This window comes from Setaria viridis, chromosome 5, assembly GCF_005286985.2.
Source record: "Setaria viridis chromosome 5, Setaria_viridis_v4.0, whole genome shotgun sequence".
In the NCBI taxonomy this organism is placed as follows: Eukaryota; Viridiplantae; Streptophyta; class Magnoliopsida; order Poales; family Poaceae; genus Setaria; species Setaria viridis.
In genome coordinates this window covers 5663508-5680328 of record NC_048267.2, presented here as the reverse complement: position 1 = coordinate 5680328, position 16821 = coordinate 5663508, and the positions used below count along the sequence as shown (strand labels likewise).

At 40.8% G+C, this 16821-nt stretch overlaps 1 protein-coding gene across 1 annotated transcript; it reads right to left on the bottom strand.

Moving 5' to 3' along the window:
* Window positions 1–7788: 7788 nt before the first annotated feature.
* On the bottom strand, window positions 7789–10623 carry LOC117855913 (transcription factor bHLH162). The gene is made up of 4 exons (XM_034738313.2): window positions 10374–10623; window positions 9938–10174; window positions 9139–9540; window positions 7789–8023 (listed from the first exon to the last, which is right to left on the bottom strand). The coding sequence occupies exons 2-4, from the start codon at window positions 10121–10123 to the stop codon at window positions 7958–7960; spliced, it is 654 nt and encodes a 217-aa protein (XP_034594204.1). The 5' UTR covers window positions 10124–10174; window positions 10374–10623; the 3' UTR covers window positions 7789–7957.
* Window positions 10624–16821: the final 6198 nt, after the last annotated feature.

Here is a 16821-nt window from a genome sequence, read left to right as displayed (position 1 = left end):
AATAATACCTATGACAATCAAAACGGCATATAATTTGGAACGGAGGGAGTAGTTGATTGCTCAAAATATGGAAGCCACAATCATCCATCGGCGGATATTAGGAATCCACTCACCCAGTTCTTACCCCTGCTTTGGAGTATAATTGTAATTTTTTTCTTATTTTTTCAACTTAGTGAATTTGCCCTCACTATTCACAAGCCAATGCAATTTTGCCCTTAATCAATAGACAAAACATGGGCAAATACGCAAAGATCAAGAACAAAATCGCATTGACTTCTGAATAGTTAAGATCAAAATCACAAAGTTAAAAGAACGAGAGTAAAAATATAATTGCACTTCAAAGTAAGATTAAAAAGCTATCTAGTTAATTTTAATTCTAATTGATCTAAACATGTCTAGCTACTTCCTAATTAACAACTCAGCTCGACAGTCTTTTAGTCGAAAAATATAACTTACCTAGAAGGTCTCTGACTAACAGTATCAGTAAGTATATGTAATATTTTCAAAACAAATATAATAATATATTAAATGGAAAGAGCATATTATGAAACTATTTTTTATAATGAACGTGCTGGTTCTGTTGGTTTTCTTTTGATGCTACTCTTTACACTGCTTATTACTCTATCCTACCTACATGTTCCTTTTCGAGCTTCCTACCGTACGTGTCACATCAGTCACACTCAACGCCCGTGCGAATTAGTGCCACTAGTACTTGTTTAATGCGCCATTATCATGTTGCTTTTGTCTTCTCAGCGCCATCTCTGAGTCTGGGATAATAACAATAGCTGGATAAGCTAGTTGACAAAGAGATTCATGTTCGATGGAGCAAGTTGGTGAAATACATTATACTGGAATTTAGAAGTAATCAAAAGATGGACCCTTTTTATTGGTGTTCCTAGTGGAATCCAAAATGACAGTGAGAACTCCACCTTTGAGGATATATTCTTCTTTAAACCCTCTTTCTTTTTTTAGTTTATTTCACTTGGAGGGGCGTGATGATTTGCATACATAGCTCATTTGACATGTGTTATGTATCATTTCTTGTGATTGCATCTTCTCGTGGCCTAGAAAACAAGCCAAGTCGTAGCGTACTAGCGTGCTATATGCTTGTAGCCTTGTAGGATTGTAGATTTGTATCTCATTCGGTACAAAGCTAATTAGCTCGTCAGTGGCCTGCCACGTGTACATGCTTGACATTAACTCCATTTCAAATTATAAATTATTTTAACTTTTCTAAATTATTATGCATCTAGATATATGTACCTCTAAATGTATAATAAAATTTACTAATCTAATAAATTCAAAACGAACTTGAAAAAACGGACTACAGCTCATGTGACGTAGCTAATCACCAAGGGCAGTTGCAGTACGTGTTGTCAGAGACGCAAAGGGCTAATATTTTGGCATTATGTATCCTGCCAGATCGAATTCGTCCATCATCAAAAGGCGCGTCTGCAACGCCCGACGAACCGCGTAGACGCGTGTCACGATCCAAGTAACAGTGTAAAAAGCAATCACTGCTATGCTGAGGGGCCCACCAGTATCAAGTACGGTATGCCGTGGATGCTTTTGACTTTGGATGGAAGGAGAGGGAGGAGAGAATACAATAACGCAAGCAAGCGCAATACTATACGACAATTTTGTAGCGTCAACGATCGATTGTTGTAGAAGCTCAAATTAATAGTCACGCGTTTTTCTTGCATTCACACTTTGCTCCGTTTTCCTTTCTTGAGCGAGATGATTCTCCCGGCACACAGGTGGGACAGGCCTACTAGGGTATCGATAATTTTTACACTATTCGTTTTAACTTTTTTAACATAATTTTCCTAGTAATTTAGGACAGAGTGAACAATATAACAAGAGTCGGTAGGATCAAGTCGTACAAACTATTGAAGAAAAGTGCATATGTCACGTGACAAGCTTACGCAACAATTTAAAATATATTAGCTCCAAGTGCGCCTGAGGCAGGATGTGTTTAGAACAGACAAATTAGTTTAACAATAGGTTGTCTTAAACGTCATATATCTAGAGGAAATAAAGAATGTATCAGTGAATAAAGAAAACAAAGTAATGGATTGATGACAAGCTAGGATCCACGAGACAACTCAGCACGCGTGTCTGCTCATGCCGTAGATATCTGTTCCTTATGTACTCACTCCGTTGTCGATCGTTTTAGTTTTTCTATAGATATATATGCACATAGAAATTGCTAAAACGACCTACAATTTAGAATAGAAGGAAAATATGTCAACTTACAGTTTAGGTAGGCACCTATTATACTTTGAGACTGTTCAGACTATAGGCTGCTTGTTGCCATCCACAGCACGCCACACCTAGGTACCCGTGCCACAGCACAATATGTCGTACTACAGTTAGGGGGCGTCTGGTTCCCTTTGCTTATTTTTAGCAAGTGTCACATCAAATGTTTAGATACTAATTAGGAGTATTAAACGTAGGCTATTTACAAAACCCATTACATAAGTGGAGGCTAAACGGCGAGACGAACCTATTAAGCCTAATTAATCCATCATTAGCAAATGTTTACTGTAGCAACATATTATCAAATCATGGACTAATTAGGCTTAATAGATTCGTCTCGCCGTTTAGCCTCCGCTTATGTAATGTATTTTGTAAATAGTCTACGTTTAATACTCCTAATTAGTATCTAAACATTTGATGTGACGGAAGCAACCGAACCAAACCAGGCCTTAATAGCATTTGCTACGGCAGGCTGTGGCACCTGGAAAGCCCGCCACAGGTTGTGGCGCGGGCCTGCATAGCGTGGCCAGACACACCCTACAACCATATTTTTTCAAAGCTGACCATGGGGATGTTTGAATACTAGGTGCTAAACTTTAGCAGTGTCACATCGGATGTTTGGATGCTAATTAGGAGGACTAAACATGAGCTAATTATAAAACTAATTGTAGAACCCCTGTGCTAATTCGCGAGACGAATCTATTAAGCCTAATTAATCCATCATTAGCAAATGGTTACTGTAGCACCACATTGTCAAATTATGGACTAATTAGGCTTAATAGATTCGTCTTGTGAATTAGACTCCATCTGTGCAATTAGTTTTATAATTAATCTATATTTAATACTCCTAATTAGCATCAAACATCCGAATTATTGTAGCTGTGCTCCATGGCACCATATCTGTAAGCGCCTGCTCGGTGCAACGGACAAGTAAACACATTTGTTTTATCTAGAAAATGCAATGCAAGCCACCGGGTCGACACGTGCATAAGGCGCAAACATACGTGGCGTATTAATTTATATATACGCTTTTGCTTGCTGTTGACACCTCCTTAACATCAGCTACCAAAATTGCGAGTTACGCAAACGGACACCTGGTCAGCCTACAAATGCAAGATACGGAGTATATCTTTTGTACTACTAGCATAATATTTATAAATTCAAATCAATTATGGTGAAAAAGACACATGGTATATGAAATGAAATGGGAGGCGCACAAGAGCCGCCGCGTGCAGGTGTTATGTTAGCCAGTATCGACAACTGACAAGTTAACAAGTGGAATACAGAAGTCAGACTACGACATAGCACTCGGATGGATTGCTCCGGCTACAAACTACTACTCCAAACAACATTATTACGACATAGTACGAAATTAGATGGGTAGTTTGGTCAATATATAGTCGAAAATTAAAACAAGTTAAACTAGGTTTGACATTAAATAAGTTAGATTACACTCTGTCCATTTCAAATTATAGATTATTTTAATTTTTTTTAATTTGTTATGGAACTAAAGAAATTAAAATAACCTATAACTAAAGAAATTAAAATAATTTATAATTTGGAACGGAGAGAGTACGACGGTGGCATGGGCGACATGTCGTGCATGCTATTCCACAGGTATAGCGTGCATCGGTCATCGATCGACGTCAGTCGAGGCTCAAATCCGCGTCCTCCTGCGTTCACAGTTGCCTCTTTGTTTGAGCGAGAGATCTGATTATTTTTACACAGCCGGCGCCGTTGACAAGCTAGCAGGGACGGCCAGGTCAAAGCCTTTTAAACATACTCCGTGTATATATATGAAACAAGTTTAAATATTTAGCTCCGTGCGTCCCAGCGCAATTTAGATATTTGCATAGGTTCGTCTTGTATAGGTACGGAGCCATGAGTTCAGAGCTGAGCCCGACCCTCGGATTATCTTCAGTCCACTAGCAGCAGCACATGCTCTTATATATATATATATATATATATATATATATATATATATATATATATATATATATATATATATTCCCAACAACATCAATGGAACATGATAAAAGTGACGCATTCAGGCATCAGGCCAAGACCGATCGAGTTGAGGGTGCCTCTCTTCCCATGCACGTGACATAAATTAAATCTAAGCGGCTATTATTTTATCTGTATGTTTTGTCCGGCGATTCATACCTCCTTCAGTCCTTGGCATGGACACCTGGTCAGAGGGAAAAAAAAAACCCCCCTCCTTGCACCAGAAAACCGTGGTGCAATGACACGGTGAAAACGACACAAACTATGTGAAAATCTTGCAGGTGCACGAGAGCAGCCGGATAGGTTTTACTTTACGGTACTGGGTTATATAATTGAGAACGGGTAAAGATGCATTATGTAGGTACTAATAATTCAATAAAATAAATAAGTGTAAAGATACGGCAGATAGCGATTGGTAGGGATTAGCCCATCCAGCCAGTACCAACAATGCTGGTGGGTTGTTTTTTTTTTTTTTTGTGAAAAACAATGCTATGGATGAGGGCCGTCTATCTTCTCGGCCCAGGAACCATGCTGGCTGGTTGCTGCTGGGGAAAAAAAAATGAAAATGCATAGGTGGGCCCAACAGCGATACATGTCGAGCACGTTTTACGTGCTACTCTTGTACTCTTGTAGCTCATACAGTTGCTGCTGGGGGACCAAAATGAAAATGCATAGGTGGGCCCAACAGCGATACCTGTTGAGCACGTTTTACGTGCTACTCTTGTACTCTTGTAGCTCATACAGTCTCAGAAGCAGAGAGGAACCGAGGAAGCTCAATCCTCTTGGTGCCCCAGAGATTAGAAAATAAGGTCTTGCTCACGAACTCTCTCTCGACCAGACATGAATTGAAGGAAGAAGATAGTAGCTTTAGGTAAAGGTTCAGATTTTTGTTAAACATATTTGTTTCTAATAAAGTCATCATAACTAACTAATAAAATCTTTTCTTTTTCTTTTTTTCAAAGAAGTGGGACGGGGCACACACTGAGACACACACGTACACTCGGACAATGCCGGTCAGAGTATAATTTAGTTACTTCGGGGACACACCCAAACACAATGATAATAGCTGATCCCTGATCAGATGGTCGCGAATTGAGCATTGCGCAGGTAGGTTTGGTTTCTTGTGGTGGAATCTATCCACCAAGTTTGAGGTTCTTAAGTTAGTATAGGTATTTGATCATTTTTTTAATTTATTTTAATAATTAATTTTAATATAGTAGACGATTTGACTTAGGTGTCTACAGTGACTTTGTCAATCTCAAAATCAATTAGCTTATTCTATTTCTTAAATGCTGATAAGATGGCCCGACAACTAAATTCAGGCTAACCTAGAACAATTAATTCAATGAGAATCACGTCATCGTTAACGAGATGGTGCCTCTTTTCACAACTGGAGACATTTTTCATACATGAATACATACTCACTCCATCCCCAAATAAGTATTTTTTTAGCATTCAAATTTTGTCCCAAAAGAAGCAAAATTAGGTTATAGTGACACTCATCTAAATAAAAAAACATTCAATCAGTAACAGATGAACGTATGGATATGTGTATGGAGCCAATCAATCGATACTATTTTTCTAATTCCTATGCATGCATATATATTCTGAATCTAGAGAACCAAACAGATTGCGTGGCTTTCGATCACAACTACATTAGTAATTAGTGGCAACATAGTCATTTTTATAACTACTAAGGACAGTCTCAATGGAGTTTCATATAAAAAATTTTATGGGTATTAAATTATATGCTATATCAATAATTTTGTAGATTTGGTAAGATTATTGTGAGAAAATATGATAGGGCAGTTTCATCCCCATGACACCAGGCCCTGTTTGGTAGGGCTCCACCTGATTCTGATTTTCTATGTGGGCTGAGAAGTGATTCTATGGCTGGAAGTGATTCTTTTTTATAGAATTTATGACTAAAGGATTTCTGTGTGGGAAGTGAATCAGGAGAAACTAGTAAGCTCAAGGCCCCTTAGTTCATTTTAGAGAATTACTTCATAGAATCAGCATGGAATCACTTCTACCTGGAAAACTGTTTGGCGGAGCTCCTCTTGAATTCAGGCTAGAAGCTGCTCCGTGAGCTCTGCCAAATGCAGCTCAAGTAGGCTCAGTTACCAACAAAGCAGTTTAGGTAACAACACAATGAAACTGTGCACTCATAATGATCTAATATTTCTAAAATTTAATATTTATTTTGAGATAGAGGGAGTATTATTGGTGTTTCGCAACCGTTTACGCGGCTTTGAACAGCTCTAAGCCCCTAACCCGCGATGGCAAGACGCCGTGCCTGCTAGCTGCCCAAAGTTGACTAAAATAAACCGCACATGTGTTGAAAGGTACAGTACAAGGAGGGGAAGAGAAGCATCAAGTTAGTGACTCCGCGCAGCTACTGCCTACTGGCACATCATCATTTTTATTTTCTCAGAAGTCGTCAGAACTAATTGGTCACGTCGTTGGACCTTTAATCAGTACTGTAGTAGGCATGCTAGAATTCCGACAAACTTTACACTAATGCGTCACGCGTGTGAGCAAATTAAAATGAGACCGGGGGAGGGATTAGCGAGGAATGGATGAGGATTTGCATGCACGCAGCAGGTGATGACGAGGCTGTTGTGACTTGTGAGGACGTGCACACAGGACCGGATCGTGCGTGACAAGTGACGACGTGACGAGACACCAAACAAAAATTCAAAAGTTTAGTAAAGCACGCGGTCGCTGTTAGGAGATCTGATCCTACAGGCCAGGTGGCGCGCCATGAATCATCTCGTTGGCTGAGTACTGTCACTGTCACTTTAGAGGCAAACGAGAGTGCGCTGCCAGACTGTAAAAGCCAAGCTCTATCATTTGAAGGGTGAGCCATGCATATCGCTAGGCGCAAGTACCGTGCCTCACCCGACCCTAATTTACTCAGCTGAAATGAAGTACTCAGCTAATAGCTCCTTGACCAGAGTATTATTGCACTGATGTCTGGTAACACATTTCAAGAATCCAGTTAAAATGGACAAAATATAGGTAAACTGTCGACGAAATTAAATTACATGCATGGGTGATGGAACCAAATATAAGAAAAAAATCTTCACAAAAAAATAAGAAATAATTATGGAAGCGTATGTAGGACACAAGTCGCAGATCTTTTCAGTTGGTCATGATTGAACCGACGGCTGCGTTTGTTTTTTCTCCTCTTTCTTTTAAAAAATCAAGTAAGTATTTCCTTTTCCTTTCACAATCGAAATATTCGTTTACTAGAAAACTGGAGCAAACAAGCTTGTAATTTTTTGTGGCTAAAACAACCAACAAACTTTTGAAAATTGCCTGGTGAACTATTAGACAATATTTATTTTTGTACATCGTGTTGGGACATACTCCCTCCATTCCAAATTATAAGTCGTTCCAAGAATCTTGGAGAGTCAAAGCATCTCAAGTCTGATCAAAATTATAGAGAAAATTATAAAGATTTATGACATCAAATAGGTATACTATAAAAATATAATTGATGAAGAATCTAATGATACTTAGTTGACATCATAAATATTATTATGTTATCATATAAATTTGGTCAAACTTTGACTCTCCAAGATTCTTGAAATGACTTACAATTTGGGATGTAGGAAGTAGATATGGAAAAATGTTCGGTAATAGATACAGAGCTCCGTTGGTTTTCTACTTTTGCAATATGTAATCCATATCATATCAATGCTCTTAGTCTTTCAGAAACTCTTGAAACCTCTATGCCGATTCTTGGGCTAAAGGCCTGCATGCAGTTACACAAATGAAGGATGAAGTGAGTTATAAATGTATATCAGACGGCAGGCATGCATGCAAGCTTCTAGCAGCAGATATAGCACCACAGTTTTTACTTACTGCAAAAAGGAGAAAACATCCATCTTGCACACGCGTGATTATTTATCGACACTTCAGAAACCCTATTATCAAATATTATGTGCTTATGTAAACTGCATTTATTTTGATTTACAGGTGGCTGGCAACTTTTGAATAATTTTAGTAAAGAAAAAAATTCTTTGGAAGAAAAAAAGGGATGCACAAATCAACAGAAAGAGAAAGTAATTAATTAAATCATGGGTGCTCCCTATTTATCAAATCTTATGATGTGTTTCGCTAAAAAAAATTGAAGAGGCAGGAAATGGCAAGAACGGATGTGTGGATCAAAATTTTCGCAATGAGCTGATCAGAAAAGTAAAGCCTTCTGGAAGAATCGTGGTCACCTCTAAAATACTAAAATGCTAGGGAAAAGATGTCGTTAGTAATGACAAGAACAACGAATGGTGCACATATAATTGGCGGGTCTATCTCATGTGTTTTCCGATACCCCCTTTCCTAGAGGAAATACCCTCTGCAAAGGCTCAGGTTCATGTTAACTTTTTTAGGGCAATGTTTGCAGCACCAATACTCTGCATGATCATTGTACTACAGCTCCTTCCATATTTCGTTTTATTAAAATAAACCTTTGAATAATTATTTTGTCAATACATTATTTACATATTATAGTATTATTAAGCACTAATGCGAATTTAGTATTGTTGAACCTTATAAAATATAGTAACTGTTGTCATACAACTATCCTGATGGAAGCAAAAAGACACATTAACTGAAGCGACGGAGGAGTAGTTGCCTGAAAACTTTATGAATATACTAGTGGCGCCTTTAGGCTTTCCAACAGGCACCGGAACTGGAAGCGTCCACTACTAATTAACTGTTCCTGAAAAAGTTGATTACCTACTATACGTTGGAAGCTATAAACTAATCACAACGATGTGCATCTGCAAGAGTCGAGAGACCTCTGTCCTATCTGATATACCAAATTAAAGTATGCATAGATTGAATACTCATTAGAGAATTGTCGCGTACCCGGCAGTGGATGGTGTGGAAGACTTTGCGGTCGGCGACGGAGAGGTTAGCGTTGATGATCTCGGCGCCTTCTTCCTCCAGCACGGTGACCACCTCGTGCAGCTTGAATGACCGCTCCACGCCGCTGACGAGCACCACGTCCAGGCTCGACCCGTCGTCATGGCGGTGCAGAACCTCCACCACTGGCGCCTCCTCGGCGGCTTCCTCCGACCTCGCACCGCCACCGCCGCTCATCACCGTCGCCGCCGATGTTGAGGCGGCGCTACCTCCTCCTCCTCCTCTCATGGCAGCGGCCATGAGCTGTGCAGAGCTCCTCTTCTGCTGCAGCTCGTCTACCCTTTCCTTGAGCTTCTTGATGTACGCCGCTGCTTCATTCAAGCTACCCACCTGGGTCATAGCATCCTGTACTTATATTATACATGCACACAATTATTAGTTCTATCTATCTGAATTGATTTTTTTACCGACCAAAATCTCAACCTAATAGAAAGAAAAAACTAGTGCAACATGACATGCATGTATGTAAAACAAATTTGTCGGTTCCAAGAGCGAAGCATTGTTGTTGACTTGTTGACGACAGCAATATTCTCGAAGAAAATTACAAAAATGTCCGCTCAGAAGCCAATAGCTTTCAACAATAATATTTCATGTGGCGAGAGGGAGGACTGATGTGTAACAACAACAATTGTCGTAATAACCACCAACACTACTCGTTACACTTCAATATGAACGTAGTAAAACACCGATGAATAGAAAAATTCAGCGTCAGAACAAAGTCACCACAGCCACACACACTTACTCTGGGGAAGTGTTCTCTGGGGATGAGGGAGGCGAGCTTGACGCAGAGGCTCTTCATGTGCTGCCTCCTCCTCCTCTCGATCTCCTTCCTCGCCACCGCCGAAGCGCCGCTGCTGTTGCTCGTGCTGCTTCTTCTACCTGCCGTTGCAGTATCGCTGCTCCTGCTCTTCTTCGCGCCCATCTCCATAGATCCCTCCTTCCCAAACCCTCTCAATAATCTCAGTTTCTCCCTTTAAATCTGTGCCAGATCAGCACGACTGAGATGTATAAGAACTAAGGAGAGGCGAAAGTGGCCACCCGGCCGGTCTGAAAATTAAGGGCCAGCAAACTGAAGGGACATGCATGCAGAAGCAGGCTAGTTGTTCATCAGAATGGACCAGGGATATATATATATATATATATATATATATATAATTAACACATGAGTTGCGACATACATGTATGAACATATGGGATCGGAACACATGGACGTAGACGCAGCTCCCAGGAAAGTTGGAGAAGAAGGAAGAAGAACAAGTGGCCGAGCTAAGCTAGCTCAACTAACGGTGGAGCCACATATATAGCCGGCGTACAGCGAGCTACTGCCATAGAGTAAAGGAGATGTATGTGTGTGCTGTGGGCTCCATGCATGCTTCAGCCTTGGATATGATATGCATATTAAGAGAGTTATGCATGTGCGGCTCGCAATGCTGCATGTGTGTACACAGATCGGGAACGTTCACCAGCCGCAAGCAAGCTGACATGCTAGACCTAGCTAATGCTCCCATCAATATACGTAAGGTGTGTATGTTTTAGGCGAAAACTTTCAAAACTCGTTTTCCTTCGGTCGGGAAAACATGACACTAGTTACCGACCGTATTATGATGAAGGTGTCACTAGTAATTTGTTAGTCTGGATTTGCCACGTACTATACCCGTGGGCATCCAATACTTTTCGAATGTCATTATCTTCATTTATCTTTTTACATCATGTAATAAACCAATAATAGAGTAAATCTTGAACACTTTATGTCTATGGATAGATGTGGACCATAAGCCCCATGCATGCTACTTTACATTTTCACTATTTTTTTATATTCTCAGTCCATCCACCCATTATTTCACATACTTTTCTACTTTTTCTTTGAAACATAGCACAGATGCGGACACTCACAAACATGCATGCACACTCACTCCTATAAATACATGCACACAATCCTACCTCTATGAGCACACCTGATCGAGAGATTGGCCCGGTAAACTTGAGATTGATAAAGTCACCACTGGTGCAACACTGTCGACAGGCATGTCATCTACTATGAAAGAGTAGTGCCGTTTAAATCTTGGAATAAATCCTGAAAAATACTAACACCCATGTCGAGTTGAGGACTCAAACCTGGGTAGGCAAGTTTCACCATAAAGAACCATACTTTTCTACTCTTATTATCATGTATTCATAAACTACAAAATTGATTTTTGCAGGTGAGTAGTAACCTGTTTATATAGCTGTTTAGCCACCCCCTATGATTGAACTCAAGTAGAAATCGTCAAGTTGTTCATGCGCAAAAACAAATACCTCCCATGGAAAAAGGTTACCACCATAAGTGATCCCTTGAGTGGACCGCGCGTTTTAGGCACAAAAAAAAAGATACCTAAGGCTAATCCCAATGAAAATTTCATAGAGGTTTCATGCATATTAAATACGGTGACACATCAGCATATGTGATGACATGGTATAGTAATTATGAAGTGAGCGAGGGAAAGAGTTTTATTAGGATGAAACTGTGTATGCACTGTTTTCAAGACTATGAAACTTATTGAAACTTGCATTAGGGGTTATAGAGTTTCATTTTATTTGACCATATACAATCACATGCCTCACAATTAAATGGTATGGGCAGCCTATGAAATTGTAAATTGAAACTCTCCATTGAGGGGTATTGTTTCATTCATCAACTCAAACGTGTTTTGATGACATATCATTCTTGGAAACTACGAGATGAAACTCACCACTGGAAAATAGCCTAACACCCGTTGAGCTGTCCATGCGCACAAAGACACAACTCATGCATTTTTTTCCGTGCGAAATACACATTTCCAAATTGCGGGTCCTTCTTACCATCCTAGAGGTGGTTCACATCGGGCAATAGCATAAGCTTTTCTTTCCAACCTTGTGAAAAATGATGTCTAGATTTGGTTCACATTTGGCAAGGAGCTGCCTCTGAAAATAGCTCCATTTCCTCTCAATTTTTTTTTGTAGAGCTCTCTAATTAAGTTGAGTTTGACAGTGAAATACCGTTATAGTAAAATTTATAAAAATGTTTACAAGCCGTTTTATTGAATATGGAATGCACACCCTTGTGTGGCATATATATCACCCTAGATGTATCAGTGGTGTAGGTTAAATCTTCACTAGTCCTACAAAAAATTACAAATACTATTTTATAAATTGAAGTAGAGATAGGAAAGGACATGATATATCCCTGTGTAACACGCTCGGCGCTCGGCTTGCGTAGCGCCGGTGACGCAAGCCAGTGTGACGTACAAATGCCGGCCGGTCGGCGCCCATTAATTGCGGCAAAGATAATTAAGCAAAAGTTCTTGCCTGTGCGATCGCGCGTCATGCTCATAATCCGTACTGGATCTGCTGCCTTGGTCGCTCGGTCAGTCCCTTCTCGTCGGGTCGCAGTCGACACCTCACGCACCAGACAGACTCGCAGCAAGTTAGCTAGCTGCCAGTCACCAAGCGCCACCGAACTTTTATTTACCTTTAGTTGGTCAAATTGGGAGGTGCCAAATTACTGTGCTGGCGCACACTGTAGCGTTTCGTTTGTATTTGTGAATTATTGTCCAAACATTGACTAATTAGGCTCAAAAGATTCGTCTCGCAAAGTACAACAAAACTGTGCAATTATTTTTTAATTTCATCTACATTTAGTACTCCATGCATGTACCGCAAGTTTGATGTGATGGAAAATTTTCTTTTTGCATAGTATTAAAGTTGGGAGTTGGGGGTGAAGTAGACGACGGAACGAAGGCGGCATCATGCCGGAAGAAAATATCTCGAGGTGTAGATAGAAATTTTTTTAGCTGGTTACCGCGCTCCTCTTAGCTTTCTCCGGAGGCCGGCCACATCAACCGAAACCAGTAAAGCGACAGAATAAGCACGCGAGGGATGGATGGATAGATACCATGTCATGTCGATAGGTATAGATACAAATATAGATAAATAAATATATATATGTTGTCTGGTTTCATGTATATCCGACTCGATTTGTGAGACTCAGGTCAAATTAAACTCCTAGTGCGTGCTCGCATGGTACTAGATTCGCCCTGAACGTCTCAAGTTTCGAATTTCAAAAATGAAATTTCTCAAAAACCATAAAGAAAGAACTTGAGTGCGGTTGCATGAAAGTTGCTTTGGAAAACCCCAGCAGCTGCTAGCTCCTACACCATGTGAAGCTGGAGAGTAGTGAGGACCTAGCTAACTAGCAGACATCCAGACATGACAAAAGGAATAAATTAAATGTTTTCTGCAGTGGATCTCGATCGACTTGGCTCGTGACTTCGATGCATGCACGCATTCTTTTTATGGCCATGTCTCCTCTAACCAGGTATGGATCACACATTGCACTTGAAGCAGCCTGAGGCTTCAGGGTCTCGCAAGCAGACGTTATCCAGTAAGGACCATGCAGTGTGTGTCTGTGTGAGTAGCTATTGTGTGGTCCAGTCCAGCAGGCCACAAGGCATGCACATTTGCCTTTCCGCGTATGCCAGTGCTAGCAGACAATGTTCGTGGCTTATCCTTACGGGTTGTGTTCTTGGGACCAACACGAACAGTGCATGGACGTGCATGCAGTACCCGAGAGCAATAATGTTGCACTTCTAGCTACTCCTTCCATCCCAAATTATAAATCGTTTTAGGTTCTCTAAGTTCTACATTTAACTGTGCATCTAGATGTAATATATATGTAAGTGAATAGCAAAATTTATGAATTAAAAAGCTAAAATGACTTATAATTTGGAACAGAGGAAGTATATTAAAACCGTGTTCACATAAATATAATGGGCGAGGGTGACGTGATACGCCATAAGAGAGTGGCAATCTTTTCCCAGCAGTTTTTATTTTGAAATGGCCGACAATGTCTAGTCTTGTTATCTACCGTAATTTTTAGTAACGGTCTGTTGGAAATGACATTGGCAATTTGTCGACATTATCCCTCCATTCTATTTTGATAGGTATATCTCCAAAATTCAGATTTTTACAAATGATAGTTCTATTTGCCAACAATGTGGGCCGCGGTAATAAATGGGAGTCATTGCATCAACCATTGGAGGATTAATGAAAAAATTATTTGCATTAATTAGATGATAAGTAGAGTTATTTTTCTTGATCATTGTATCAAGGTGAAATATCCCTATCAAAAGCCGAACACTAGAGAACTGTGAGTCACTTATAAAATAAGTGCTGGAAAAGATTGGAACTGTTGTCGTGAATACGACAACACAATTGCGGATTCAAAATCCACACAGGTCTCCTTGAATTAAACTTTGTTGCACAGGTGCACTGTGGGTTAAATCGTACGTAGTAAGGGCCTCTTTGGCACGGCTCATCGAGCGGCTTCTAGGGTGGCTTTTGATGAAGCCGTGCCAAACGGGAGAAGGCAAAACGGCTCACCCGCGAAAGCCAGTAGAAGCCCCGCAAAATGCGGTCTCTACGTTTCTCCACCCACCGGAAGCCAAAAAAAGTGGCTTATTCCGGCTCCTCCTCGTCACTTTCCATCCTTGTCCCCGGTGGCGGCGGAGGGGCGGAGGAGTGCCGGGGCGGCGCTGTGGCGGCGGAGGGGCGGAGGAGGACTGGGGCGGCGCCGTGGCGGCGGAAGGAGCCGAGGCCGGCAGGGTGGCGCTGTGGCGGCGGAGGGGCGGAGGAGTGCTGGGGCGGCGCCTTGGCGGCGGACGGAGCCGGGGCCGGCGGGGTGGCGCTGGAGGGGCGGAGGAGGGCCAGGCGGTCGGGTGCGGATAAGGTCGGGAGGGAGGAGCGGATGGATAAGGAGAGAGGAGGGGAAAAGAAAAGAAGGGGAGAAGGAAAGAGAAAGAAAAAAAGAAAGAAAAAGAAAAGGAAAATGAGGAGAAAAAAAGAAAAAGAGAAGAGAAAAATATAAGGGTATTTTGGACATTTGACACCTTCTTTCCAATCTAAAAAGTTAGGAGAAGCCGTTTTGCCAAACGTTTTCCTTCAAAATAAGCCAGAGTCAGAAAAAGCTGCTTTTCCAGATGAGCTAGAGCCAAAGTTATTTTTTCACAAGCCAAAGCCGTGCCAAACGGGCCCTAAGTTCGTAACGGGATGTAGTACGTGTACCGAAATAGTCTCATGCAAATAATATTCAATTCATAGAAGATTTATGACCCACGTACACTTTTGCGTTACCGTTCTTTCTACAACTACTTCTTTCTGTCCTTTTCTTATCGTTCTTGCACATTGACGCGGTGCTTAATGCATGCATTAATCACTGTTGCATAAATATTATCACTGCTGCTTAAAACTCCTCATCACCATCGTTATTGGCAACTTCTATCGTTATTACTGCCGGTTCCGAATCATGACCTCAAGGCTCGTGCCTTCTCATCATCTCAGCTACGCAACAACTCGGATTTATAGCAGACGATTAATTTTTTCACATAACATGTACAAATTTTATTTTGCATATTGACACTCTAAATTATCTTAAAATAGAAACTTTGTCAACTACAAAGTTGCAGATCTCGTCGAGTACAATAACTTTAAGGTTGATCTTATTTCCATCTGAGGTCGTCTGATAGGTCAGAGAACTTGTATCAAATAAAAAGGTTATCGGCCATAAAGTTTTAGATCTCTTCAAATTCTATAATTTTGATATGATATTTGTTTATCTGAATTCATATGAAAAATTATATTTTTTTCTACAATTGGATGGATTTTCACCGCTGGGTCTAGCCATGACCTGACAGTGAAAATAGCACTTGCTTTCACTGCGTGGCTAGACCCCAGTAAAACCCACCTATCTCCGCCGGTTTGGTTTATCATTCCTTGTTATTATAACAAATCGTGCCAGTTTCAAAGCAACGTGTCAGTGAACCTGGGTACATTTCATTTTGCAGACCACAAAGGCAGGCTGCATGTATTTAAAATAGACCCATGCCTCAGCGAACCTGGGTATGTTTCATCTCGCCGACCAGAGTGACGGGCTGCGAGTATGTGTAATATATAGGCCCACGCACGGTTGCATTTCATCTAAAACTAGTGAGCAAAATACAGATAAAATCGATACAGTTTCAATAAATTATTTTTTTAGATGCAACCTTGGCCATTTGGGGTTTGTGCTAGCATGCGGATTCTGCTATGGACCTGTCTTATCCTACAGTTTACGTTCTTTCACTTAATTTCATATGCCGGAATCATGTTGTGCGAAACTATGTTGCCCTTGGCAGGCCATTTTGCCACGCATCTAACATGAGGTAGACGTGCAGTGATATCATGCATGCACTCTGTGCGTGGCATTGGTGCTTTGATTGCTTGTGACAGAGGCAGGGCTAGGCATCGTGCCTTCGATGAGCATATATATATATAGGATAATCCTGTTTTTTTTTTGTCTTGAACAACGTGCACACATGTACCCTTCGTTTATTTCAGAGGGCCGCGATTTTTGTGACTTGTGAAAGACTGCAGATTCTGGTCTAGAATTGTGGCAGGCGACTTGATCAGTATAGGCTTTCATATTCTGAGCATCTGATCGAGTTTCATGGATACTGTAATCTCATGCACTAGGACATGGTGCTTTTTAATAAGAGTGGCCAGGCAGTGTATTAGCTCATTAGTTGCGCATCTTGCATTGTGACTTGTGGTGGTAGGCGAGCTCATCGGTTTTGT